General features: G+C 43.7%; 5 protein-coding genes across 8 annotated transcripts; 2 read left to right on the top strand and 3 right to left on the bottom strand.

Annotated features, from left to right (window-relative positions):
• Window positions 1–369: 369 nt before the first annotated feature.
• ap3d1 (adaptor related protein complex 3 subunit delta 1) lies at window positions 370–14,019 on the bottom strand. 4 transcript variants are annotated; one of them, XM_085927268.1, is made up of 34 exons: window positions 13,688–14,019; window positions 11,831–11,926; window positions 11,669–11,749; window positions 11,499–11,579; window positions 11,255–11,362; window positions 10,954–11,083; window positions 10,693–10,832; window positions 10,298–10,371; window positions 10,157–10,206; window positions 9,883–9,932; window positions 9,643–9,691; window positions 8,486–8,631; window positions 8,128–8,276; window positions 7,818–8,048; window positions 7,476–7,707; window positions 7,233–7,378; window positions 6,979–7,120; window positions 6,765–6,836; window positions 6,597–6,672; window positions 6,304–6,503; window positions 5,934–6,007; window positions 5,190–5,346; window positions 4,932–5,066; window positions 4,710–4,763; window positions 4,002–4,109; window positions 3,740–3,889; window positions 3,607–3,654; window positions 3,441–3,461; window positions 2,997–3,186; window positions 2,739–2,827; window positions 2,577–2,662; window positions 2,293–2,414; window positions 2,127–2,206; window positions 370–2,017 (listed from the first exon to the last, which is right to left on the bottom strand). In XM_085927268.1, exons 1-34 carry the CDS (start codon window positions 13,781–13,783, stop codon window positions 1,922–1,924), a joined length of 3,759 nt encoding a protein of 1,252 aa, XP_085783394.1. In that variant the 5' UTR covers window positions 13,784–14,019; the 3' UTR covers window positions 370–1,921. The 4 variants fall into 4 exon arrangements, with proteins under 4 accessions (XP_085783394.1, XP_085783392.1, XP_085783395.1 ...); XM_085927266.1 differs by having other exon boundaries at window positions 4,932–5,069; window positions 13,688–14,017; XM_085927269.1 differs by lacking the exon at window positions 3,441–3,461 and having other exon boundaries at window positions 4,932–5,069; window positions 13,688–14,016.
• Window positions 14,020–14,668: 649 nt separating this feature from the next.
• On the bottom strand, window positions 14,669–19,171 carry hdgfl2 (HDGF like 2). Its single transcript, XM_085927271.1, has 16 exons — window positions 18,909–19,171; window positions 18,422–18,498; window positions 18,095–18,236; window positions 17,824–18,006; window positions 17,603–17,722; window positions 17,466–17,540; window positions 17,065–17,260; window positions 16,903–16,987; window positions 16,520–16,805; window positions 16,332–16,453; window positions 16,187–16,242; window positions 16,018–16,088; window positions 15,836–15,937; window positions 15,596–15,749; window positions 15,413–15,512; window positions 14,669–15,265 (listed from the first exon to the last, which is right to left on the bottom strand). The coding sequence occupies exons 1-16, from the start codon at window positions 18,978–18,980 to the stop codon at window positions 15,169–15,171; spliced, it is 1,938 nt and encodes a 645-aa protein (XP_085783397.1). The 5' UTR covers window positions 18,981–19,171; the 3' UTR covers window positions 14,669–15,168.
• A 512-nt stretch (window positions 19,172–19,683) lies between these two features.
• On the top strand, window positions 19,684–21,827 carry fh (fumarate hydratase). Its single transcript, XM_085928660.1, has 2 exons — window positions 19,684–20,398; window positions 20,756–21,827. The coding sequence occupies exons 1-2, from the start codon at window positions 19,769–19,771 to the stop codon at window positions 21,623–21,625; spliced, it is 1,500 nt and encodes a 499-aa protein (XP_085784786.1). The 5' UTR covers window positions 19,684–19,768; the 3' UTR covers window positions 21,626–21,827.
• Window positions 20,413–23,353, bottom strand: fam32a (family with sequence similarity 32 member A). The gene is made up of 4 exons (XM_085928661.1): window positions 23,208–23,353; window positions 22,564–22,708; window positions 22,348–22,401; window positions 20,413–22,227 (listed from the first exon to the last, which is right to left on the bottom strand). The coding sequence occupies exons 1-4, from the start codon at window positions 23,279–23,281 to the stop codon at window positions 22,159–22,161; spliced, it is 342 nt and encodes a 113-aa protein (XP_085784787.1). The 5' UTR covers window positions 23,282–23,353; the 3' UTR covers window positions 20,413–22,158.
• Window positions 23,354–23,562: 209 nt separating this feature from the next.
• mrpl54 (mitochondrial ribosomal protein L54) lies at window positions 23,563–24,410 on the top strand. The gene is made up of 3 exons (XM_085928580.1): window positions 23,563–23,784; window positions 23,875–24,031; window positions 24,158–24,410. The coding sequence occupies exons 1-3, from the start codon at window positions 23,604–23,606 to the stop codon at window positions 24,288–24,290; spliced, it is 471 nt and encodes a 156-aa protein (XP_085784706.1). The 5' UTR covers window positions 23,563–23,603; the 3' UTR covers window positions 24,291–24,410.
• Window positions 24,411–24,492: the final 82 nt, after the last annotated feature.

Here is a 24,492-nt window from a genome sequence, read left to right as displayed (position 1 = left end):
CCCAAAGAAACTGAATGCATAAAACCAAAACCATTGTGGTCCGTCATAAAAAAAAAAAAGGAAAACATGGAATAAAAATTCTGGTGAAATCATCCATGGAAGAAAAGGTTAATAAAAAAGTGTACATTCCTAAATCATGCAATATTCAAATTGTAATGCAATAATATAATGATCAGAAAAATGTGACAATCAATAAGGGAGAGAAACTCCACTGATAAGTCATTGTCGGGAACAGGTAAACATTTATTACTTTCTATGGACATTCCTGCAATTTACAGCTGACCTCACATGTAGTCAGACTTGTGAAGGAACATTTTCACGTTATGGCTGACAAAACAAACATCCTGACAAATGGGAATGAACGGTTAGTCTTGAGCTTGCTACTTTGGTGATTTAAGGTGAAAGCGCTTAATGCAAAAGGAAAAGCGACACGGGTGCGTGAGGTTAGAGGCAGCGGTGCCTAATACTGATGTTAGCATGGGTTGTTAGCGGTGGAAATTAGTTTAGCTTGGGTTGTTATGGGGAATTTTGCTGCAAGTGCACATACATATGCTAATGGATGAAGAGTTTGCAAATATAGAACCATTTGTAATTATAGTTTCTGGTTTATTTACAGTTGAACTACTACTAGTCAAAGAAATGTGCATTTACATTTGCAGATGGTCACTATCAAACTATCCGATTATAGAATTAAATTATGGACAAATGCAAGTGGGTTGGGTTGGGAGAGAACTGAGTGACCCGTGGTGAAACTAATCCATGCGAGACCGTTATCGTGCTTCAATAGGTGCTGCTAATTTGGTTAGCAATTGGTGAATAGTTTCAGCAGCCAAACTTTTTAATTGCCACACATTAATTACACATATGTGCAAATCTGTAACACCTGAAATAAATGTCCTTCAAAAGGCACAGAGAAATAAATGCCTATTGCAAAAAACCTCCGTAAACTAAAGACCAGCTGAGACTTCAGTGTGCTGCTCTTTTAGTTAGCAACAGAGTTCGACTGGGCTCGATAGTTGTCTGTGCGTGAAAAATTGCAACTATAAAGTGAGACAGTTATAGTTTTTATTTTTCTCATGGGGAAAAAGGAGGCATCTATATGTCTGTAATTTATTTTAACAGCAACTCAACAAATTTGTGGGTCTGATTGGTATTGACTAGCGGTGTTCAACCTTCAAGTGTCTCTCCATTTTGGTCCGTTGGGGAAAAGCAGGCAGGGCAGAAGGGATCGGACATCCCAAGTCTGCTAGTTCTGCCTTTTACGCCACTCACAAAAACTAAAATTAAGTTCACTTAGGAAAGGTAATCCAGAAATGTTATCTGAAATGTGGATATCCTGAACTTTTTGTGAGTAGCGCAAGTCGCTTCGGTGTCTGATCTACTGCAGGCCTCGGGGTCAGAAGAGACAAGGTAGTGAGTACGAGTCCCTCTTTTTTTCATTTGAAAGAGTGTCACTTGCTTCAAGGCTGAAACAGCAGTCAGATGTTCACACGCACACACACACACACAAATAGAAGGCGCAAACAGGCGTTCAGACAAAAAAAAATAATACACCTCAATGACAAAATAGTTCAAAAACAGTAAAAACGCAATTCACCCATCAACAGCAAAAGTCCAGTTGTCAACATTACGTCACACAGGGGGAAGAGGAGGAAGTCCAGGAGAAGGGAAATCCAAGAGCTCAGGAGAGAGGAAATTGAAAAGTGGCTTGCAGGAGGAGACGGAGCGAAAACACTGCGAGTCTGTAAAACGACATCAAGTGAGTTGTGCTCAAGACTGTAAGCGAAGAGACGAGCAAAGGCGAAGAAGAGGGCGGATAGATAAATAAATAGGGCGACGGCAGAAGTGCCGGCCGCAGCATTTTTTAAGGTGGTGATGTGTTTTAGTGAGGAGGGTGGAAATTGGGCTACCCTGGGCACAATCAGCACTGAGAGAAGGTCTGTTTGATCTCATCCAGCACGTTCCCGAGCAGCGCCGGTTCGTCACATTTGGCGTCGATGGACACCGTTTGGTCGGACTGCCGGAGAGGGAGAGTCAAAGAGTCACTTGTCAACACGTAAGAAATATTTTTGAGAAGGTGTCTTTCAGAGTGGGTGTACTTCAAACAAAAGGTTTGATCCACTTACAGTTTTGACGAGCAGACACACATGGTGACCCTGGATTGACCTGCTATACATGGAGGCACAGGAGTCCACCCTCTCCACGACTGGTTGAAAACAACAAATCGTTACTGTCGTAAAAAGCGAACTCTTTCTTCAACGTAATATGAAATGGATTGTGTTTTAAGTGTACCAGAGAAGTGGTGATAGAAGCAAATCCTGGCCAGAAGGTGATGGAAGGGCATGTTGATGCCTTCCAGTTTGACAGAGCTGCCCTTCAGGTCACCAGATTCCAACAGCTTTGCAAATGCGTCGCTAGCCAACGAGAAAGTAAGGGTTAGTTTGACTTTCTATTGTATTTACATTGGCGACATCCAAACAAGACTTCATTTCAGCATAACCTATAAAATAAGACGAGAAGTTGTTTGGCAGATTTTGGGCAAATGACAGAAATGATTGCAGGTTATGTGTCCTCACCTGTAGCATGGAGTGGTGATTAGGTAGGAGGTGCAAGTAAAGTGCAGTTTGAAGTCCAGTTTCTCATGAGTTGAGGAGTCTTCATTCTGATCCAGGGAAATAAATAACATGCATTTCCCATTCCTGGTGCTCAAATTGAGTGCCCACAATATATTTTCTAACCTTGACAATGAAAGTGAGCGTTCCCTTCAGTTTCTGTGGCATGACGATGCTCTGCACGGTGAACACAAAGCGTGCTTCATTGGACACCCCTGAGATATAAGGGAGCAGTTGGTTAGCTTCTGTAGAACATCTTTAATTGAAACTCATTCAAACCTTGGCACAAACACAGACTGGGAAAAAGTTTTGGTATTTGCTGATTCAATAGAAGCCCACAGATTGCATTACAAGCAGGAAATTCCTGGCACTGGAGCAACTGACCAGGAGGGAGCTGAAAGGGGACGGTGAGGCCGTCGTGCGCCCCCGCCCCCTCCGGCCTCTGCAATTTGGAGTTGAGGGAGTCCAGCACGTTGAACTCCATGGATTTCAGGAAGCTATCGCATTTGTTCTCAAAGATGACCGACACCACCACCTGGCTACCATCTTGCAGGTTCCCCTGGATGTCGTAAACCTGAGGAGAAAGGCAAATTCAACACGTGAGAAAAATTGCACATTAAACAATATATTTTGTCGCACACAGCATCAACCACACATGGCTCTTTCCACGAAAGCAAGAAAAAGGCAGCAAGGACAGAAAGATTTTGAAAAAAGGAAGCAGCTCTGTGGCACGGGGAAGGCCAATCGATGCAGGACATAAACACAAAGAAACACATCTAAGACAGAAGTTGTAATAAGGTTCTGCCCGTCACAGAACTTTGCGAGTACCTGATCGGCATCTTCCATCATCTTAAAAGAGAGGGAGATTGGACAATGAGACTTGTTTTAGAGAGCTGATGTCCCATAAAATTTGGATATTGATCACTCATTTAATTTGAGATGTTGCACAACGTTTAATCCACAATCAGATGTATTTGGATTCCTGATTACTCACCATCTTGATGTAAGCGTTCTCTGCGAGGAGGCAGTAGTTGGACATGGGCTGGGAAAAAAAAAAAAAAAAGTATGAATAATTTTTCAAAATAATAAAAAAATAATAAAAAAAGATGAGCTCTCGTCTCAGTTACCGGTAGAGGTTCTTCCTCGTCCACGTTGCCGTTTTGCACAGTCCCTTCTTCACCTCCATCGCTGTGGTGGTGATGGTGCTTCTTCTTCTTTTTCTTGTCCTTCTCCTCCTTCTCCTTTTTCTGCTTCTTCTTCTTGTGCTTAGATGACTTCTGAACATTGGAAGGACACGAGCGGGATAGATTAGGTGTAATAAACGGCCACCGCGGCAGACATTTTATTTTATCTCTCCAAGACATTATGACATCATAGGTAGTGACTCACCGACTCCTCCGTCTCGGCGTCCTTGCTCTCGTCGGGATCGGAGTGTGGCGTCGTGCCAGAAGCTGCCTCGGGCAGGGAAACGGCTTCTGCTGCTACTGTTACTGCTTCCTATAAACACAAACAAAACATCGATTAGCTAGAGGCACACCACATCCTACACTGTTTACCAATTCTCTAGTGAGGTCAGTCATAGCAAAGACAAGGATCAGCCAAAGTGAGTTTGGAGACAAAACTACTCCGGGAAAAGCCAGCCAACAAGAAACAGCAGAAGTCAAGAGTGGAATTACGTGAACATGTGCACTGGTTGTCAATTCTTCATGAGAAAATCGACAGACTCAAGTTTTGTTAAGTGAATCCAAGGCAGATTCCTGTTCAACGTTACAAGACGATATCCGTGCTCTTATCGCCGCCACCAAACAACAATGAAAAATATCCACAAAAATGTGAAGAACAACTTTGACGGAATATAGGAAACAAGAAGAGAAACGTTACAACGTACAGTACAGTCGCTCATGCACACGAAAAAAAAAAAAAAAGGCTGGTAAATGAGAAAGGGAATGCGTTGGGCCACCTGAGAAAAAGAGAGCGACTTGACGAGTGGCTGATGAGAGAGGAAAAAATAAAAAGTCAAATAAGGCGGAGTTATGAGGAAGGATAGACGAGTACAACAAAGTCATGAGGGGAAAGGCAAGAGGGTTGCGACTCCACCTGGGCGTGAGAGGGCGCTGGAGCATTTGAAAGCCAGAAATCCAGATCTGAAACCTAGAAGAGCGAGGAAGGCAGAGGAGGTGAGGGGCGGGGCAAAGGCACTCTGTAAGTTACTACGACCGATCAACACGAGATGATAAACCTTTTTTTAATCAAACAATGATTTGACTACATTCAAAGGAAGCCTCAATTCCAAAACAATCACAACTTGGATTGGCATACCTCAGCAGTTGTGGAGGTGGGAGGATCCGCCACCTCAACGGGTGTTTGGACGACGGGTTCATCCGACGGATTCCCGAGAAGATCCACTCCTTTTTCTTCATGTTTGTGTTTTTTCTTCTTCTTCTCTTCTTTGCTCTTCTGCCAAATGGAAATGAAAGAACAATTTCCAAATGTGACGTCATACTCATGCTTGAGGAGTAGTGTGCATTTATTTTGTTGGAAAAGAATGTGATTTTTTTTAGTAAAAGCCAACCTTACCTTCCTATCCCTGTCTTTATCTTTCTTCTTCTCCTTCTTCTCTTTGCTGCTCCTCTTGACCTCCTGCGAGGTGCTTTCCGTATCGCCGTCCGGGCTTTTCAGGACGTCTGCCGGACGATGAGACCTGACTGGTAGCTTCTCGCTGTCTGCAAGTGGCCTGGATAGAACAATATCATACAACACAATCTTCTATTAGTTTTGTACGACAATCAGAGTGAAGACTATATTTAGTAGCTGAATGAAATCAGAACCAAAGCCTGAGAACGTCAGCAGCATCCAGTAAGTGATTTTATGTGCAGAATTTTCTCAACTGCGGTAAGGTCTCAGGGAATAATGCTGATTTTACCAGGCTTGAGAAGGGCACGCTGAATATCATACCAGGTCAAAAGAATGCTGAGCATTTAAAAAAATCAGTGAGTAAAGCTTTGTTAACGAGCCAGCTAATTATAAAGACAGCGAAAGGGGAGAAAAGATGCAGTCGAAGCGGCAGGTCACGTGGCTGAGATGCTACTCACCTGCGCCCAGCCATTTCCACCAAGCTGCCCGCACAAAGTGGGCAGTGATGGGGGTGTGTGTATGCGTAGAAGAGAGGAAGCAAAAAGGCCGTGAGAGTCAGTGAAAGGAGGAAAAAGGGGGCAGAAAGGCCACGGCACATTGGCAGTGTGGCCAGGAAGACCAAAACACACTCAAATGGATTTTGGATTAAGATTTTTCTGAGCAAGGCCACAGAAGGTGTTGACTTACTTGTCCAGGTCGATATCCAGGGCTTTGTGAGGGTCATTAGGATCTTTGTCATCCTCATCACTGGGTAAGGCATTCTGCAGGCACAACAATCAATACAAGGTCAATTCTCTCGTTTTCAAAGAGTATTTAAGTATGACTTGGCTACTGATTTGCTGTTGATCAATATTACCACAACTAAACAATTGATATTATATATTATTATTATATTTATAGAGCCCTTGTGTGTTTTAAATGAAAGGAAATCATTCTGATAGGCTGTAACGAATAAATTAAAAATAAATAAAGAAAAACAAGACAATTTGATTTTGTCCCTGACTATGCCACCATTGAAACAAAATCAGCACGCCCTGCATGAGATCAACATTGTCACCTCTGGCATCTCCTCGGTGACGATGTCGACCATGTGCGCCGGCGTGATGTCCTCCTCGCTCTCCGGACCCGAGTCGTGTTTTTTCCCACGTCCACTACGCTTCTCTTTCTTTTTCTTCTTCTCCTTCTTTTTCTTGTCGGCTCGCTCCTTCTGCCGACGCTCCTCCTCCAGCTTCACGTACTGGTCGGACATAGGCAGGCCTGAGGAAGAGGCGGAGAAACTTGTTTAATCCTCAAGTTCAAGCAGCGAGGTTATTCGAAGATATACTCGTATTAAGATCACTGGAGTCCCACCTGGTACTTTCAGAGGCACACTCAGATCAATCTGAACGACTGGAATGTGCTCCACTCCAGGTGTGTCCTGGTACATCTGTGAGGAGAAAAAAAAAATCTCCTGGTAGACATACACCCAACAGCTACAGATATTTTGAAGCAACAAAGTGACTACAAAAAAACTGAAACCTTCTGAGAAGATGGCGAGGCCTTGATGTAAAAGGGGTTGTTGGCTTGCTCTTGTTTCCTGGCTTCTCTTCTCTGTGAAGGTTAAAAAAAAACAGCCAGATGCAATTTGGTGATTTTAACAAGCAACATGGGAAAGCTACTTTTTTTCAAAACACATTTGTATGCAATGCTGGTAAAAGGGCTATAAAAGGGCTATAAAACGGAAGCATCGTACCCTCGCCAGCTCCTTCTCGTCCACTTCTGTGTGTCTGGGCCGGGAATGTTTGGGCTCCTCCTTTGTAAAAATAGCCTTGGGCTGCTCGTCCTCTGACTCGCTCTCGGATGGAGGTTCGTTGATCCAGGCATCCAGGTCCAGACTAAACACATCCACATGAAAAAAATCAGCTCATATAACAGTTGACTGACAGAATCTTCCAATGTTAAGGGCGGCTCAGGCGAGTTCAAATGTGAATCTGGCTTGCTACGTACCCCTCAGGGACAGGCACTTTCTTCTGTGCCTTGGGGGCTACAGGGTTGAGTTCTCCGGCAAAAAGTGCAATCACTTCCTCGTCTACCTCAACTTCCTTCTGCTGCAGTTTCTGGATGTATTTCACCAGCTGCAGGATGCAAGACGCCTGTGGAGTGGAAAACGAAAAACCACATTTTGATCAGAATTTTCATCATCAGGTTGCCATGGGAACAACTCATCATTTGGGAGCCATTTCATCTTACCCTCTCCTGCACCTCCAGGTTGGCGCTCTGGACAAAAAGCGGGAGGCGGTCTATCATGAGCTGGTTGGTTTCTTGCACCGTTGTGCCATCCGTGTTGTCCTTTTGGCTCTGTAGCACGGTGGCAAACAGCTTGGCGGCGTTCTGCACGTACACGGCTTGGATGTGGCCCGGCAAGGTGGCCACCTTGGGACGCAGCATGGCTTCTAGCGTCTGCAACGGGTTCTCCAGGTGTCTAAAGAAGATTAACTCGAGTTATTTGCATTCTGAATTTGTCAATTAAGAATATTTTACAAGATTAATGTTATAATGATTCCACAGAAACAAGAACTGGAAGCGTCATACTCTGAGAACTCTCCACAGATCCAAGCTGCCGCATACAAAACTTCACAGATGCCATTTCTCTGCATGTTCCCGGTCAAGAGGTGAGCATTGTCCAGTAGGGTGGCCATCTGGGCTACGGCAAATACCCGGATGGCCTTAACCCGGATGGCCACATCCAGCATCTGAGAGGCAATCAGGTGTCCGTGCCTCGTGCCCTCTAATCGTGTCAGCTCTACAAGGATGCTGATGTACCTGTGAAGCGTGCAGCAATACAGCTGAAAATCATGACAAAAATAGAATGTGTGGGCGACTGCGTGGAGGGAAAACGGACCACTCAAAGTTGGTGATGTACTGGTAGTTGCTCTGGCTACAGATGTCAATGATCTTGGTGAGCAGTTCATCCCTGTATGTGGTTCCCTCTGCTTTGTCCACGTGTAGCATCAGCTTCTTCACAATCTCCATCAAGTTCTTTTTGGAGACCTGCAGAGGAATATAGCTTAGGAGCATGCTACACTTGAGGAATATAGTTTAGGAGCATGCTACACTTAAGATACGTTTGAATGTACTTCAATTCATTTATTCTGCATTTCATAATTTATTCAGCACAAGTAACGTTTGTTTATTTTTCTATCCCAGCGGCAGAGCATTGCGAATGAATAATTAAGTATAAAAAAATATATATCACATACCATGCCATAAAGTAGGTCCAAAGCTCTGAGACGGATGGACTCGTCCTTGTCATCCAGACACTGCAGGATGAGGTCCTTGTGGCTCTGCACTGACTTAGGGTGGGTCTTCAGGATTTTGGACATGGCCAAAAGGCCCAGATACTTCACTGGAGGAACAAATTCACACACGCACTTGCTGAGTATACTTACAGACAGATGACTAACTACTATGCCATGTTAAAAAAAAGTTTTTACCACTATCAATGCCTGAGTTTTAAAAATGCTCTAATTGCATCCCTGCTAATACATAAAGTTAACTGTAGCTATGTCCAATCATGTGAGTTATATGTAAATGACTACCAAGGAAAAGATCATTAAAACACAAAGAACAATGGGAAAGACACACAAACACGTACACACAGGACAAAACATTGGCCGTGCGAAACCTGCTGAGTCGCAAAATTGTGTTGCTATCGGAGGAAAGAAAAGCCTCTCACATTCTAATCAATATGAGTGAGCGGTGGTGACTTTGGCTGCAGTGGCCTCAAAGCGGCCGGATGAGTCGGCGAACGCTCGGAAAGTATTTTGGACTGTACATTTTTAGTTCAAATATTTATGAGAGTAATTTTCTATGTGGCTTTATTTAGTTTTTAGCTGTAAGTGAAAATCACGGATCACGCACAGGTTCACAATCTGCTCTATTCACACCACAGGTTACGGGCTGGACTGATTAACTATTTGGTCCCAGTGGTTTTTAGCATTCAGACTCATTAATCAATGTTTTTTTTTTTTTTTACAAAAATGGAATTGTATTTGAGGAAGTACGGTATAAGAATCAACAAATTTGGGGTGTAAACATGGACATAGTTGCTTGTTCCTTTTTGACGACAACTCAGTTTTTAGTGAGGACCAACCAGTACAGCCCACATAGTCAATTTTCAAACTACTCTAGACAACTATCTATTAGTAGGGAATCGATCCAGATAACTCGAATGGACCCTCAATGTGAGGAAAGGAGTACAGGCCCACAAGCACAAAGGTTACGCAATTCGAGTTATCAAGATTCGGGTGGAGGTTCTGAGGAATCTTCTAAAAAGGAGGTGGGGCTTGTGGTTAACAGTGAGAAACACGCAGACAATGAGAAAATGACACACTGCAGGCATTGACAGAGGGCTCACAGTTCTGGTCAGAGTCTTCAATCAGGATTCGTAGTTTCTGGACACAGAGCTGGAAAACAGAAAGAAAGTGTGACGGCCAAATCGGGACATAATGTTATTTTGTAGCGACGCCTTCAAAGTAAATATGAACAAACAAGACCATCTGAAAGAGAATAGATCAATATGAGTACTTGACAAGAGTTGTGACTGAGAAAAAAAACCCAACATGCACTGTGTAAAATTGACGAGATCGCAGCGTACCTGGATACTAGCACTGTGGTTCGGCATCCCAGACGACAAAGAAATTAACACTGCAAAACAGGACACAGTGGCAATCAGACTTTTGGAGACTAACAGGGTGACAGTATAACCCAAATTTGTGTGCGCTGTAATCGTAATAAATTCGAGAAAAAAAAAAGAAAAACGCCAGAAATGCAAATCAATTAAATGGAAAGCCTGCTCCATGTATTACACAAATTAGTTCACCTTGTACGCTGCTACTGTCATAAACCACGGGACTATTCTAAGTACTCACCTGCAATAACCGTGTTCACACACTCGTACAGCAAAGACATGGCAGATGTACTGCAAATTGGAAAAAAAGAGCATAGATTATAAATGTGTGAGTGATCATTTGAAGCTACTTTATAATTGAGTTTTTTTTTCTTCATCTCACCTGTGAATTAGGTTGGTCAGAGGTTCAATCAGCTTTTTTCCCAAGCGAGGCTCCAGAGGAGTGAGAGCTCCAAACTGTAAAAATAGAGCAAATGTCACAAACAAAAAAAATCCCCGAAAAATATTTCAATCCAACTTTATATGCACATTCATTTATTTGACAAAATAATTAGTTATATGATTAGAATGATAATAAAATAAAATGGGAGTTAATGGAAGATGAACTATTTTACATATTTACATTATGGTTTTATTTTCCCTCAAATGAATTCTATTCACAATAATGATATGATAATGAGTAGATAAACTATTCATACTAAATTGTTATGTCGCTGGAGTTTCACGGCAGTCAGCGGATTACGCGCGTGTGTGAATGTCTTTGTCCTGTTGACTCACCAATTTAATAATCTTAATAAGAACCCAATTGTTGGTGGAGGAGGTCATGAGCTTGAAGAAGAGTGGTGCCAGAGACAGGTAGTTTTTGGGATTCCGGCGGGCCAGCTCACAGATCACGTTGACTGCAGCCGACTGAACGCCTAGTGGGGGGGGGGGGGGGGTACATTAGGGTTACTGCAATTACCGGTAGGCCCTCCTTTAATCAGTGTTATGGACTTCATACAAAAAGATTAACACAATGTAATAATTATTATTTTTAACCTGGATCTGGGTCTTCAAGTTTCTCCTTGAGCCTGGGGAAAGCAGGACGGAGGGACTCTGGGTACTTGAGGAACACCTTGTACATAATCAACACCGCTTTTTTCCGGATGTAAGGTTTAGTGTGAGACATCTAGAGCAGAGGAAAGAATGACAAATATTGAAAATAAGTCACACTTCCACTACGGGGTACTCGAATATAATTGCAATAACTACAGCACATTCATTGAAATAAGGCAAAAAGATCCATAATGTCAATCATAAAGATAGCGATGAGAACTGACGACGTGGCTTTACGGCTCACCAGGGTCATAATGTCGTTGGCCAGGTCCCGAGCCAAGTCGGGGGTGACGAAGCAAGACAAGCCTGTGAGGGCGACGCCTGTGTCGTACTGGTTGGGACTGCTCAGATCCTGCGTGGGCCAGAAACATGTTGTTGATCAGGAAGCTTCTTATTACATTGCATTTTTTTTTAATAAAGTGGATGCTGAATCTGTAGAGGGCCGAAATAAACATACTGAACAAACTCTGAGCAGCGCAGCCGCTTACCTTTCGGATCTGATTAGTGGTCAGCATGATGACGTCTGTGCTCTCGTGAAAGCACTGCGAGGCCGCCAAGTAGCCGATCCTCTGCGAGGGAGCAGAATAGCCATCACAAGTTAGTTCGCCGTCTCGTCACGACAGCCGCGATTATCGCCACAGACGACCCGCCGCTTTACCTTGTAAGTGAACTTGGAGGAGCTCATGACTTCGACGATGTTGAAGGCGGCCCAGCTGACGTCATAGCCGAGCATCTGAAGCTGTTTGGCAAAGAAGAGAGCTTCATTATTCAGTCGTGATGGTGCATAATAAATACATTAAAGTCATCCGTGCGTACTCACGTAGGTGAGCTTGCACACGGCATTGGCTTTGACGGCAATATTATCCTGCTTGAGCTCTTGCTTGATCTCGTCGATGCAAGTGGAGATGTACTTGGCCTGAGGACAAACAAGAAAGGGCAGGCAGCAGATCAGATTAGGCGGAACGATATATAGGACAGGACAACAATAGCAAAGCAGCCTACAACTGTATATGCTGCTTTTTCCATTTAATTATACATATGGACAATCGGATCAAAGTATTTCTTTGCACTTGATCAAGATTTTCCAATAGCAAGTGTGAATAAACTGTAGAAAGTGTTTGTTACAAAATGCGTTTTATTCTAGTATCGTGTTTCCATAAAATTTATAGTCCAACATGTTGCCGTGAGTAAGCTTCACAATTAAAAAGTGATACCACAGGCACAACATTCCATCGACAGTGGGAAGGAGAAGCCCAAGTGAGAGCAACCAATAGCAAATGCTTAAAGCTCCGAAGAGAGTGAGAGTGGTTGCTGGTCATGTGTGTGTAGTCATGAGACAGCAGAGTGACAGGGGAAGGAGTGTGTGCGGTTTCAAAACACACACACTACACACAGACATCAGCAGACGCAGGCCAGGTTTCCACGTCACGCACCGCCATAATGGTTCATTCAGAACCAAGTGAAAGAAGTGAAATAGCTGACATGGAAATGGTGGATGTTCAAGTCACATTTGAGACAACTGCAATGATTTGTTTTTTTACTATAATTATGAAACGAGTGACGACGGCATCCCGAATGGACTGTGTTGACTTTGGAGGTTCCGCTACTATATGAGGAACTTTGAACTGTATTCACACATATCCCAAAACATTAATAATTGAACAATCTGTTCCCTGTTGGCTGGACAACCATCACCTTATCTGGGCCTGCAAGGTTGGGTTACCATTGACAAAAAAAAAAAACTAAGACGAGCACCCAACCCGCATTGCACCGTCAAGCATTGGTGAGCAGACACAATACAGCAAATATAGACGCTTCTCTTCAGACAAACACAAACATTTTTGACCCGCGGAAAACCTGTGAGATTCTTAAACCACTCAGAATTTCACACCTGACCCGCGGCTGGATGTGTGTACACAACCTCGGATGTGAGTTTGTAGGGCACAAAAGTTGACAAGGTCGAGCAATAGGAAAATAAAAGCAGTAAGCTGACGTGGATTTGGAGTGACACGGGGGATTGATTGATTCCCAACCAGCATACCATCAAGTGTTCCAGAGTCAATTATCCAACTTGACTTAACTGATCCGGCAACTATTTACTTGTTACAAATAATATCATTTATGCTAGCAATATATAGTGACAAGCAAAATCAAATACATTCTCTTCCACAAGGTTGCAGAGTGTAGATAATTAATAAAGTCAGACATTTACAGGTCTCTTATGTGACATTCTACAAATTACGAACGGCAAAGGGTAAAATTAGCCTGTATTTGTACAAAAACAAAACAGTATTCGATTGCTGAATGGTTTGGACTGATTGAGTCACCATTCTCATCCTTCCTCTAGCTAACTGTCAATTAGCCGCTACAGTCATTAAGCTTCTGTTTTTAAATTTTAAAAAAACGACCTGAGAGTAAAACATGGGGGTAGTTTAATATTCATACAAGTCATATTTTTTTGCGGTTAATGTTTTACTAGAAACACAAGGTCCTGTTTGGGGACAGAGGCGAGCTAAGCGGCTAATATGACAGTTAGCGGTGACGCTAGCATTTTAGCCAGGTTGCATTAATGTTAATTCAGCTGACACAAGTCGCCAAACATAACGGTCATTTACGTAGGGTAGTGAGATGACGTGAGGTGTAACGCGGGGTACGTTTTGGGTTTTATTTTAGTTACCTCATCTTCCTTGTGGTTCCTGATGCCACGTACTAAATCCTGAAGGTTTTTATCGAACATCCGATCGATGCTCCCTTTGACAATCTTCAAAGCCATGCTCGGTGCTTGGCGGCGGTGTCACTGGTACCGGTGGGTGTCGACCGAGCCCGGAGAGGGTGTCTCATCCACCCAGGGGTGATGATAATGCTGCTGCTAGTGCCGCGAGCCCCTGGGTGAAAGGGGCCGAGGAAGCTGCTGAAAGGCCGGAGAGAAACGGAGCGTCCTCGGCTGCTGCGTGCGCACAGACGCCTGGCTGGCAGTGGCTCAATGGAGGAAATGGCTGACAAAATGGCGTCCGCAAGTCAGCTGACCGGGGTATTAGGCGAGATGTGGGAATTAAAGGTCCACGCACACACGCAATGTGGGCAAACTTTTCTTTATAATTGAACTGGAATTATTTAACAAATTAATATTTATAACCATCCAAGATAGCTGATTTAACTTTTTCTTCCAGGTCATCTTTTTATATTCGTATGAAACAAGAACATCAAGAACATTTTTACATCTCTTCCATGTGAGATGCAAATATACACAAATGATTGATGCATGGAAGAGCAAAACCATGCAGAGGCTTTAAAAACAATTTAAACAGGGAAAAGATGGAAATGCTGACAGCACAGCCACCACCTGCCGTTTGTACTGTTTATTATAGAGGGATTTCATTTAAGTCTGCAGCTACATGAGATCTCCACTTTTTTGGAGGGCAATTATGACATCAACACGCCGATTTATCATAAGCATACATTACAGCGAAACAATGGGTGTGTGTAATGCCACAGATTGTTTTTTTTTTTTAGCAAATGTGTGAAAACAAAGCTATAAAAAGTCAGTGAACCTGTCAACTCATTTCATTGCCTTACACATAAAAACAAAACACAAAACAAGTTTACCACTCTCAAAATGTCCAATACAAACAGGTGCTCTTTGTGATGTTTTGTAGCACACATATATATATATATATATATATATATATATATATATATATATATATATATATATATATATATATAAAATTAAAAAAGGATTCATACGGAAGTAAGTCGACAGATCCATCGGGCAGCTAAGTGAAAATTTCATTAAGATTCAAAATTCTTCATACCTTCGTCAGCTCAAATTGAGTTCACAAGTGCACGTATTAAACCGACGTGTGCAGTATGACAGACAAAGGTTAAAAAAAAAAAAACAGGGCCCAGTCATGGAAGAGAAGACATTTGTGCAACTTAAAGACGGGACGTGCAGCACAAACTATCACAACAGTAATAATTCCTTTTTGCGCTGACAAACGGATCTACCCAGAGTGTTAATGGTTGAAAAGGTCTGTAGCGTGGACAGTGACGTATAGCAGGCGTCGGTGATTGTGTCGCAGTGTTGTTGGCTCTTTGTACATCTTCCATCTTTAGCACTTGGTCCACTGCAGTTGTTGTTAGGAGGGCGTCTTTTGTTTAACTTTCAGCAGGGGATACCTCCATATCTGCAGAAATGTTGTTGTTGTTTTCTTGGGTGTATTCATCAGTCTGCTGAGGGCTGGTTGGGATCCGCCTGTGTAGAAAGTACAATTAAATGGAATCAGAATTGCAATTCTTTAAGTTTTGTTTCAGTGAGTCAATGGGCCACATTTTCGACCCCCCACAAAATAGTCTTTTTTTTTTTTTTTTTAGTTCAAAAAGGGAAACTTTTTTCACTAACCTGATTGGACTTGAATTAGTGTGGTCGTTGCTTTCGGCTGTTTTTTCCTCTTCGTCTTTGTCTTTTTTCTCTTGCGACTCTCCGTTCACAGCAGTAGAATCTGTCGAGAAATAAAGATGGTGGCGACTCTTCATGGTGTCGAATTTAATCTCACTTCTGTTCTTTTTTTCTTTCTTTTTAAACCTGTTTCTTTCGTCTCCTTCGCATCGTCATCTCCTTCCTTGTCCGATTTCACTTTAGCTGCCGTTTCTCCTTTGCCCACAAAGCGAAGTTTTAACTTGTTGTACACCTCACTGGCTTTCTCCATGACGGCGGAGCTGGCCTTATACCGCCGAATCTGCAAGGGGGGGGCATACACAAATCATACTTCTCAAGTTAGTTCTCAAGAATTTTCAAAGGTCGCCGTCAGTGGAGGAGACGCACCTTTTTAAGCGTAGCGATGATGTCGGCGTTCTTGTGGAGGATCTGACTGGTGACAGGCACAGCTTCCAGCTCTTCCAAGGCTTGTAGACACCGCTCGATGTCCTACAGGGTGATTTTATTGTCATCGCACACTGAAAATGTTCGTATCGGGACTGTAGAGATGTTACAGGGTGGCCACTTACGGGGTTGTCCACTTTGAGAGCAAACTTGATGTCCGTGTGGAGTTTCTGAAGTTGTTCCTCTGGTGACGGTTCTGACGGGATGCACAGAACAAGCATTGCTATTCATTTCCGATTCCAGTGTTAAACTAAAAGCTTCGGGAAAAGTGCCTTGACCGTGTTCTGGCCTTACCTTTTTTCTTTTGCGGCGGCCTCTCCGATTTGTGCTTCGGTTTTTCAGGCTTGGACCTAAACGAGAGAAAAAAACGCAAGAATTTATTTGTGGGTTATGATTAGCGGAGAGAATGCAGGAGCTGTCGTGTCAAATGTCGGCTCGCCTGGCTCTGGACTTCTCCTCGGACCGTTTGGCTCTCTTCTCTTTTCGCTCCCGCTCCCGTCGCTCTTCCTTCTTTTGTCGGCTTTTGTTTTGGTTGTCCGTCTTCTTGGCTGATCTCTTCATCTTTTTGACAGATACGAAGATTACATACAACCTTGCGTTATAGTAGTTATCAATAGCTTCCGTTACCTCAGCGGGCGACGCCGAATCAGAGTCAGATGGCGCCGGGATTGGCGGCGGAGGGGGTTTCTTGGACCTCTTGAGCGGGTGATCGTCGACGCCTTCATCCGAGCTGCTGCTGTCGCTGACCTTTTTCATCTCCTTCTCTCTTTTCCGCTTCTCCTCCTCCTCCTTTTCACGCTCCCGTAGCCGCCGAAGCTCCTCGGCCTCCTCTCTTTTCCGCCGCTCCTCCAGCTCCTTCCGCCGCTCCTCGTCTCGTTTCTTCCACTCGCTGATACGGTCCGGCTCGCTGTCACTGTGGGGAAAAAAGTGGTTGAGCGTGTGCGCCGAAAGTAGGCATCTCAGGACAACAAAAATAAACATGACTCGAAAGATTCAAACAGCCTTCTGACCTATCGCTGTCTGATGACGACGATGCTGCTCGCTTTGGAGGCGGAGCTTTAGGTTTCCGTGCACGAGGCTTTGGCGCAGGTTTATCTGTGGAGATGGAACAGCACACAAATTATGTATTAAAGAAAAAAAACAAGAAAAAAAACAGCCACTATCAAACTTGCCTGTAGCTCTTTTGCGTGCTGTTGGAGCCTTCCGTGGAGGCGGGTCGGATTCGGATTCAGACTTGGAACCGGACTGAGACTCAGAACCGGACATAGCTGGTCGGGGCTTCTCGTCCTCAGAGTCGCTGTCCGCCGCTTTCTTCTCAGATCCAGATTCCGAGTCTGAATCTGAGTTGGATGAATTTTTCTGCAAAGGCTAAGAGAGAGGTATTGAATTAGGCTCTGGTTTTATAATCAATTGTAGAATTTAATTGTTTCATTAGTTTGTTTTCTTAATCTTTGTAATAACTGAAATGATCATACAGAAGACAGGAAAATGTTGCATTTCTGTATTTTAGATTTACGAATGATGAAAAGTGCTGCTGATAAATAAATTAAAAAAAAGAGGAAAAATCATTAACCTTTTTCTTCCCTCTGCCTGCTGTTGCCGCTTTCTTTCCGCCTCTCCCAACTGCTTTCTTCTCCAGAGTAAAATCCTATAAAACACAAAACAGCATGAAGCCATGATGTCGTTATTGTTTTATTTAAGTCTAATGACCTGGTCGCTGTTCTTGCCAGACTCCGACTCCGAAGGGGTGGCTTCTGACTCTGACGGTGATCCGCTTTCCACCTCTCTTTCGCTGGATGAGTGACGAGCTTTTTTCGGGGGAGGAGGACGCTAAGAGAGGACACCGACACGATGGAGGAGACGTACTTGCAAATAAATGATTGAAAGTGAAAACACAGAATGGTTTAAAAACCAACTCTGCACATGTGTACCTTAGATGCCGGCGGCTTCCTTTTCACCCCTCCTCCTCGTCCCCTTCCTTTATCTTCACTTGCAGATTCAGAATCTGCCTCACTTGCCGACTCTGCCTTCCTGGGCACAGGAACATCTTCATCGTCGTCTTCGTTGCTTCCTCCGCCGGCATCGTTGCCCTCGCTGTCTGATGAGCTGGCGGGCTAAGAAGAAGAAGAAAAAAAAAAAAACACGAGTCAACAACTGTGAATGTCATCGAACGTATGAAAGACTGTAGAAGGGACAACTTACCACAGGTGGAGCACTGTAAGAGGCATGTGGATTGTTCTGGATCTCCCATAAGCCTTCATTGAAGCCTTTCCTTTTGTTGGGCTTTCCATAGCGATCGTTGTATTTTTCATAAGCAAAAAGGTCCTTGGCTGCCAGAAATGCACTGCGCAACAATGTAAAAAAAAATAAAAATTTTTTTTATAATAGACAACCGTCAATAAAACTGGAATAAATATGATATGATAATGGATAACCAACACAGACAGTGTTACTCTCACAACTGACAGTGGCAATTTTGGTACTCATTCTACTAGCATTAGTACTTTCAGCAAACAGTAGTGTACTTACGTTTCATGAGTTCCAAAGAAGAAAATTGGAATTTTATTAGGTGGAGGCTTCACAGCACCATCAGCCACATCTTCAATCTGAATATAAACAGAAAACTGCAGCATTAACTATCCTAATATCGACATCATATCACTGTCGAGGTGCTCGGCTAGTTCACTTCAGACGATGGCAATCATTTTGGCGTTGAGGTGACGAGGAGTTAGGGCTGACAAGTTGCGATGTTTGTGCAAGATACGTACGTTGTAAGCCAGTCCGAAAGAAAATAACGTTCGCTTCGCTCGTAATGTATGAAGACGAGGCCGATATCATCGCATGCACACCGGGCCTCTTCAACCTGTCGTGCATGCCCATAAAGTGGCCAATTAGAAAATATAAAGCTACATAATAGTGATATTGCATGTGTGTCCATCTTGCACGGTTGCAAGGATGTCTTCGCCTCCCCTCCTCCTCAGCCTCCTCCTACTGCCACTGCTGTTAGCTTGCTTACCCTGGCTGGCCAATGGGGGTAGCCCTTCATTTTAGCGAAGACCAGGTCTCCGGGCTGGAAGTTGTGCGGCATGTTCCCACTCCCTTCGGCGGCCTGGTTTCAAAAGTAGGAGTAAAAGCCGCTCGGCCTCCGGCGTGTCTCTCTCGGTACGCGGGGGCCAGGTCGTCACGAAAAGCTGTAAAACGACAGCGTTAGCTAAGTGAAGCTAATGGTGTACGAAGCTAAGCGTTACCGCGAGAACATACTAGCGCAGATAACAACCACGACTTCCGCTCAGGGGCTTCTTCTTACAGTTTCAGAATAAAACCTTTCCTGTAAATGATCAGTATTGGAAAAAAGACCATTGATAAACTGAGAGGACGAACGCTTTATATATTGTAGTCTGAATAAAGTATATATATGTGAAAAAGAAATGATCACAAACAATATTAACAACACAAAGCAAAATGTATTCTTTCTTTATAAAATACGGAAATAAAAGTCAATAATTATTGCAGTGCGGCCTGAAGCTCCTGAATAATGATATATTTTTTTGTGAATAAATCACCACAACCCAGTAGTTATAATGGTTTTTATTTCAAAAAATCTTAAAAGCGTTTAAAATGTCCAAACACTGGTGGTGTTCTAATAATGTTTCATCTTCGCGTTTAACCGGATACAGTCACTCCGAATTATAAACAGCTTCACCACTTGCTTCCAAGCTCATCTTTTGATTGGCCGCATATGCCGGAAACGGCAACCCCCCTGACTTTCGATTGGTTGTCGAAGGCTCCCGTTCCCATTCGCCCAATGACAGCCTTCCATGCGAAAGGCAGTTTCGCTACGGTGACCTCCTCTGTCTTCACCTCTAATGTGCAGCCATGTTTCGCTCTTTTCAACGTGTCCAGCAGCTGCAGCGCAACTTGCGGACTTTAGAGAGGATCCGCGCCGACTGTAAGATCCTCATAAACCCTTGCAGAATGGCCAGTTCGGACTTCAGGATCGAGCGGGACACGTTCGGTGAGCTCAAGGTCCCGGCCGACAAGTACTACGGAGCCCAGACTGTCAGATCCACCATGAACTTCAAGATCGGGGGACCTTCCGAGCGAATGCCGTTGCAGCTCATCCATGCCTTCGGAATCCTGAAGAAAGCGGCGGCTCAGGTCAATAAAGACTACGGTCTGGACCCCAAGATCGCGGACGCCATTTGTCAGGCGGCGGACGAGGTGGCGGCTGGAAAGTTGGACGATCATTTCCCTCTGGTGGTGTGGCAGACCGGCTCCGGAACCCAAACGAACATGAACGTCAACGAGGTGATCAGCAACCGAGCCATCGAGATCCTGGGAGGACAGTTAGGCTCCAAAGATCCGGTCCATCCCAACGACCATGTCAACAAAAGCCAAAGCTCCAACGACACCTTTCCCACGGCCATGCACATCGCCGCAGCCACGGAGGTCCACCAAGTTGTCATCCCGGGACTGCAGACTTTGCACGACGCATTGCAAGCCAAGGCATGTATATACAATTTTTGTTTTTTTTACTTACATAAAATTGAATAAAGATACACTAGAGTGACGTCAGTACCACGTCTTGACACATCTGTATGCTACATATCCATTCAATAATAAAATACACACAATATACAGAAATAAACATGAATTGGCTGCATTTATCATGCATTTCCTTCTGCTGTGCACACCTTGTCACCATCTATGGCATTTTGCTACCAAAATATTTATTACATAGAGCAGCTGACAAACTACCAAAACAATTCCATACAAATAAAACATTGTGAGCCTCTCGAGAACAATAAGAGTACTGATTCTGACTCAAATCAAATTGTCTTTTTTTTTTTTTTACTTCCCCAGGCGGAGGAGTTTAAGGACATCATCAAGATTGGTCGCACCCACACACAGGATGCCGTGCCGTTGTCGCTGGGCCAGGAGTTCAGCGGGTACGTGCAGCAGGTCAAGTACAGCATAGAACGGGTGAAAGCGGCCATGCCGCGGGTGTATGAGCTGGCGGTCGGCGGCACGGCGGTGGGAACAGGCCTCAACACGCGCGTGGGCTTCGCCGAGAAGGTGGCGTCCACCGTTTCCGCCCTCACCGGGCTACCGTTTGTGACGGCGCCGAACAAGTTTGAGGCGCTGGCAGCCCATGACGCCTTGGTGGAGCTGAGCGGGGCCCTCAACACGGTGGCGGTGAGCATGATGAAGATTGCCAACGATGTGCGCTTCCTGGGATCGGGCCCGCGTTCAGGCCTGGGCGAGCTCATCCTGCCCGAGAACGAGCCGGGCAGCAGCATCATGCCCGGCAAGGTCAACCCCACGCAGTGCGAGGCCATGACCATGGTGGCCGCCCAGGTGATGGGCAACCACGTGGCGGTGACGGTGGGCGGCAGCAACGGCCACTTCGAGCTCAACGTCTTCAAGCCCATGATTGCCAAGAACGTGCTGAACTCGGCGCGCCTGCTGGGTGACTCCGCTGTCTCCTTCAGCGACAACTGCGTGTCGGGCATCCGGGCCAACGTCGAGAGGATCGACAAGCTGATGAACGAGTCGCTCATGCTGGTGACGGCGCTCAACCCGCACATTGGCTACGACAAGGCGGCCACCATCGCCAAGACGGCGCACAAGAAGGGCTCCACGCTCAAGAAGGTGGCCGTCGAGCTCGGCTACCTCACTGAGGAGGAGTTCGACCGTTGGGTCAAGCCCAGTGAGATGCTGGGACCCAAGTGAACCCGCTCAAAGTTCATCACGGACGCTTAATTTAATTGATGGGAATCATGTGGCTGGACTAAGGCAGGGGGAACCAATGCTGCATTGAAACAGCACACAAAGGAATGGGAATTTTTTTACATCATGTGCCATCCTAATTGTTTCCAAATGGCCTGTGGTTGATGCAATGTAGATGTATGAATTAAAAAGACATACTGATGCATCCTTTGCAGTTTTTCTTTAACATACTAAACATTTATGAATGAAAAGGTTTTAGTTTCAGAACAGCAAACATTTTGGGAGGAGTAAAGGCGCACTTTATCTTCAAGATGTTTTTGCGTGCGTATGTATATAATAAGCAAGAAAACTAGCCCGACAAGGACAATGAAATATCAAATTAAAGCCATTAGGTTTCTCATTACTCTTAAAAACAGACACTTGTAACTTTAACAGAAAATGACCAAATGTGATCACAGTAAGCAGCATTTAATTGTAAATAGATAAAATGGCATAACATTACGTTCAAAAAACAAAAATGGAACCTTTCTGCCCATTTATTTGGTCCAGCTGACTTTAGGAATATCGTAATGTTCTGTCAGGTTGTCCAGATGGCGATTGAAGTCCTGCAAAAAAAAAAAAAAAAGTTAAGACTATTCAATGCTGATTTTTTTTATCAAACATAACATTTTGTTTGAACCAAATAAATGCAATTACAAAATTTGGATGCTTGTGTAAGAACGTACCTCCACTCGATGCTTGTGTGTCTTGGAGGCTTTGTTTAGAATTCTTTCCATTTGCTGTCAGGAAAGAATTCAAACTCAGTTATGCGGAACTAATATTTTATGGGCGAAACATACTTCTCATCAGAAAATACAAAAATAAAAGCAGTTTATCCGTCATAGTCTTGCCTCAGTTAAGCAGTAAGATGCCTTTCCCGCAGTGCCACAAGATATACCTACCCTCTTTTCTTGCATCTTGTCAAAGGCGATTTGCGCAGGCGTCCTTTTGTCCATGAACGCCCGATTGGCCTTCGTCTCCTCGTCGTTCTGATTGGTTGTCATCTGCTCCATGCGACGCTTGCTCTCCTTGTCCTTCTTCTTCTTCCTGGAACATAATTATAGACATTTGCATCTGATTGACTGTCTGAGATGGGATTAATTTGGCACTAGCTGCATTACGGTAGACCCTCGTTTATTGTGAGAAATATCAAAATCCAAACCCATCTTGGTAAAGGTTTATGCACATTTTAGATATATTTGAATGCAAAACAAGGCTATAGTAACTGTACAAATTGTATTATCATTGTCCTTCACAATCAACTGTCAGTTGAGAGGACTCACAAATTAACATTACATTTAAACTTTGAACAAATACCTAGCAAATAATGTCAGCTAATATTTGAATATAGAACCCCAAACCAAGCTTAGGGGTTTTTAAATGTACGGTTAAGTGAACAAATATCAAGCAAAATATGTCAGCTAATGTTATTGTTAGCACAAAGGCTAACGCTTGGGCGACATTACCTGAAAACTAGTAAAAGCACCACCTCTACCAGGCAAACGTTGAAATGTTTGTTACTAACTAACCTTTGCACGGTACTTACTTTTTGCCAGAAGAAACGGTTCCAGCCCCCTTTATTTTTAGGGCACTTTTCTGTACATGCTCATACTCCGACATGTTTTCCTGAACGATGTTGTCGAAGTGTCTTCTTCTTCGGCTTTAATAGAAAATTGCAAAGCACCATTAGACCTGATTAGCGCCATCTAGACACTGATGACCAGACAGTAAAACTAACTTTCAATTAATATTGTAATGTTCCAATTTATATTTATATATTTATCTAAATCTATATATAAACGCACAATAAGGAGCTTTTTGGTTTGGAATCAAATATTAGATAAAATAGCATACCTGTAGTGTGTCTTTTTGTCCACAAGAGGCAGTGCAGATTTTAGAAGTAGTGTCAGAGTAGCCGGAAGTACGAGAAGTACCAGTATGAATGTCATGTTGTAGGTACGCTAATGTCGTCTGCAGTAAGCAATTTACTGTAAAAATGACCGGGCACACTTTATTTAGCGTCGCATTGTTAACCAGACACATTGCAAATGCGTCACTACTAACTCTCCGCAGGAATAACGCGTTAAACAAGTTACAAGCGTGTGGGTATGCGAAAAAAGTGGGTAAGTAGCTCTTAAGTAAAAATGTATTTCAGTTCCTTCAATGGCGATGTACTGTTTGCAATAACATTTAAATGTCGCTTGCTCCTGCAGTCGCTAAAGGCAAAGGAAAGGGAATGGTTAAAGAGGAGATGCAAGGACCAGAGGTATGCAAAGATCCAGTCAGACTGACTTCTTATGCAGTGGGTGTCAACATCTACAAACAGGGAGAAGACCCCAAACTCAAACCAGTGGAGGAATATCCAGAGTGGTGAGAACCACATATTTGGTTACCGATACAAATAAAGCTGCAAATAAGGGACAGGCATGATTAGATTTTTTGTTCTTGCTAGTTTTCTTCATACATTGTAGTCTAAATTGACAATTTCTTTTTCAGGCTCTTTCAGTTAAATCTCGAGGCACCACACAAGCTTCACGACCTGGAGGAGCATACCTGGGAGTACTGGAAGCGTCTCCGAAAGGAGAATATCTGGCGTCACAACAGATTACATAAAGGAAAGAAGTTTTAGACAACTGGATCGGACCGGGTTGTTTCTATCATGTCGTTTGCATTCAATGACTAGTTTTCATGTATTTGTATTTTATTTTCTAATATCCATCCCTCATTAAATTTACAGTATATACTTTCACCAATTGTGCATTCTTTTTTGCTCTAGTGTGTCTACTGGTATTATCCATCCTAGTCAATTGTCTTCATTTAGCGAAAACATT

This window comes from Syngnathus leptorhynchus, chromosome 13 (assembly GCF_054491065.1).
Source record: "Syngnathus leptorhynchus isolate UIUO chromosome 13, UIUO_Slep, whole genome shotgun sequence".
NCBI classification, from domain to species: domain Eukaryota; kingdom Metazoa; phylum Chordata; class Actinopteri; order Syngnathiformes; family Syngnathidae; genus Syngnathus; species Syngnathus leptorhynchus.
Note: the sequence above shows the minus strand (reverse complement) of the source record. Positions and strands in the feature narration are given on the sequence as shown.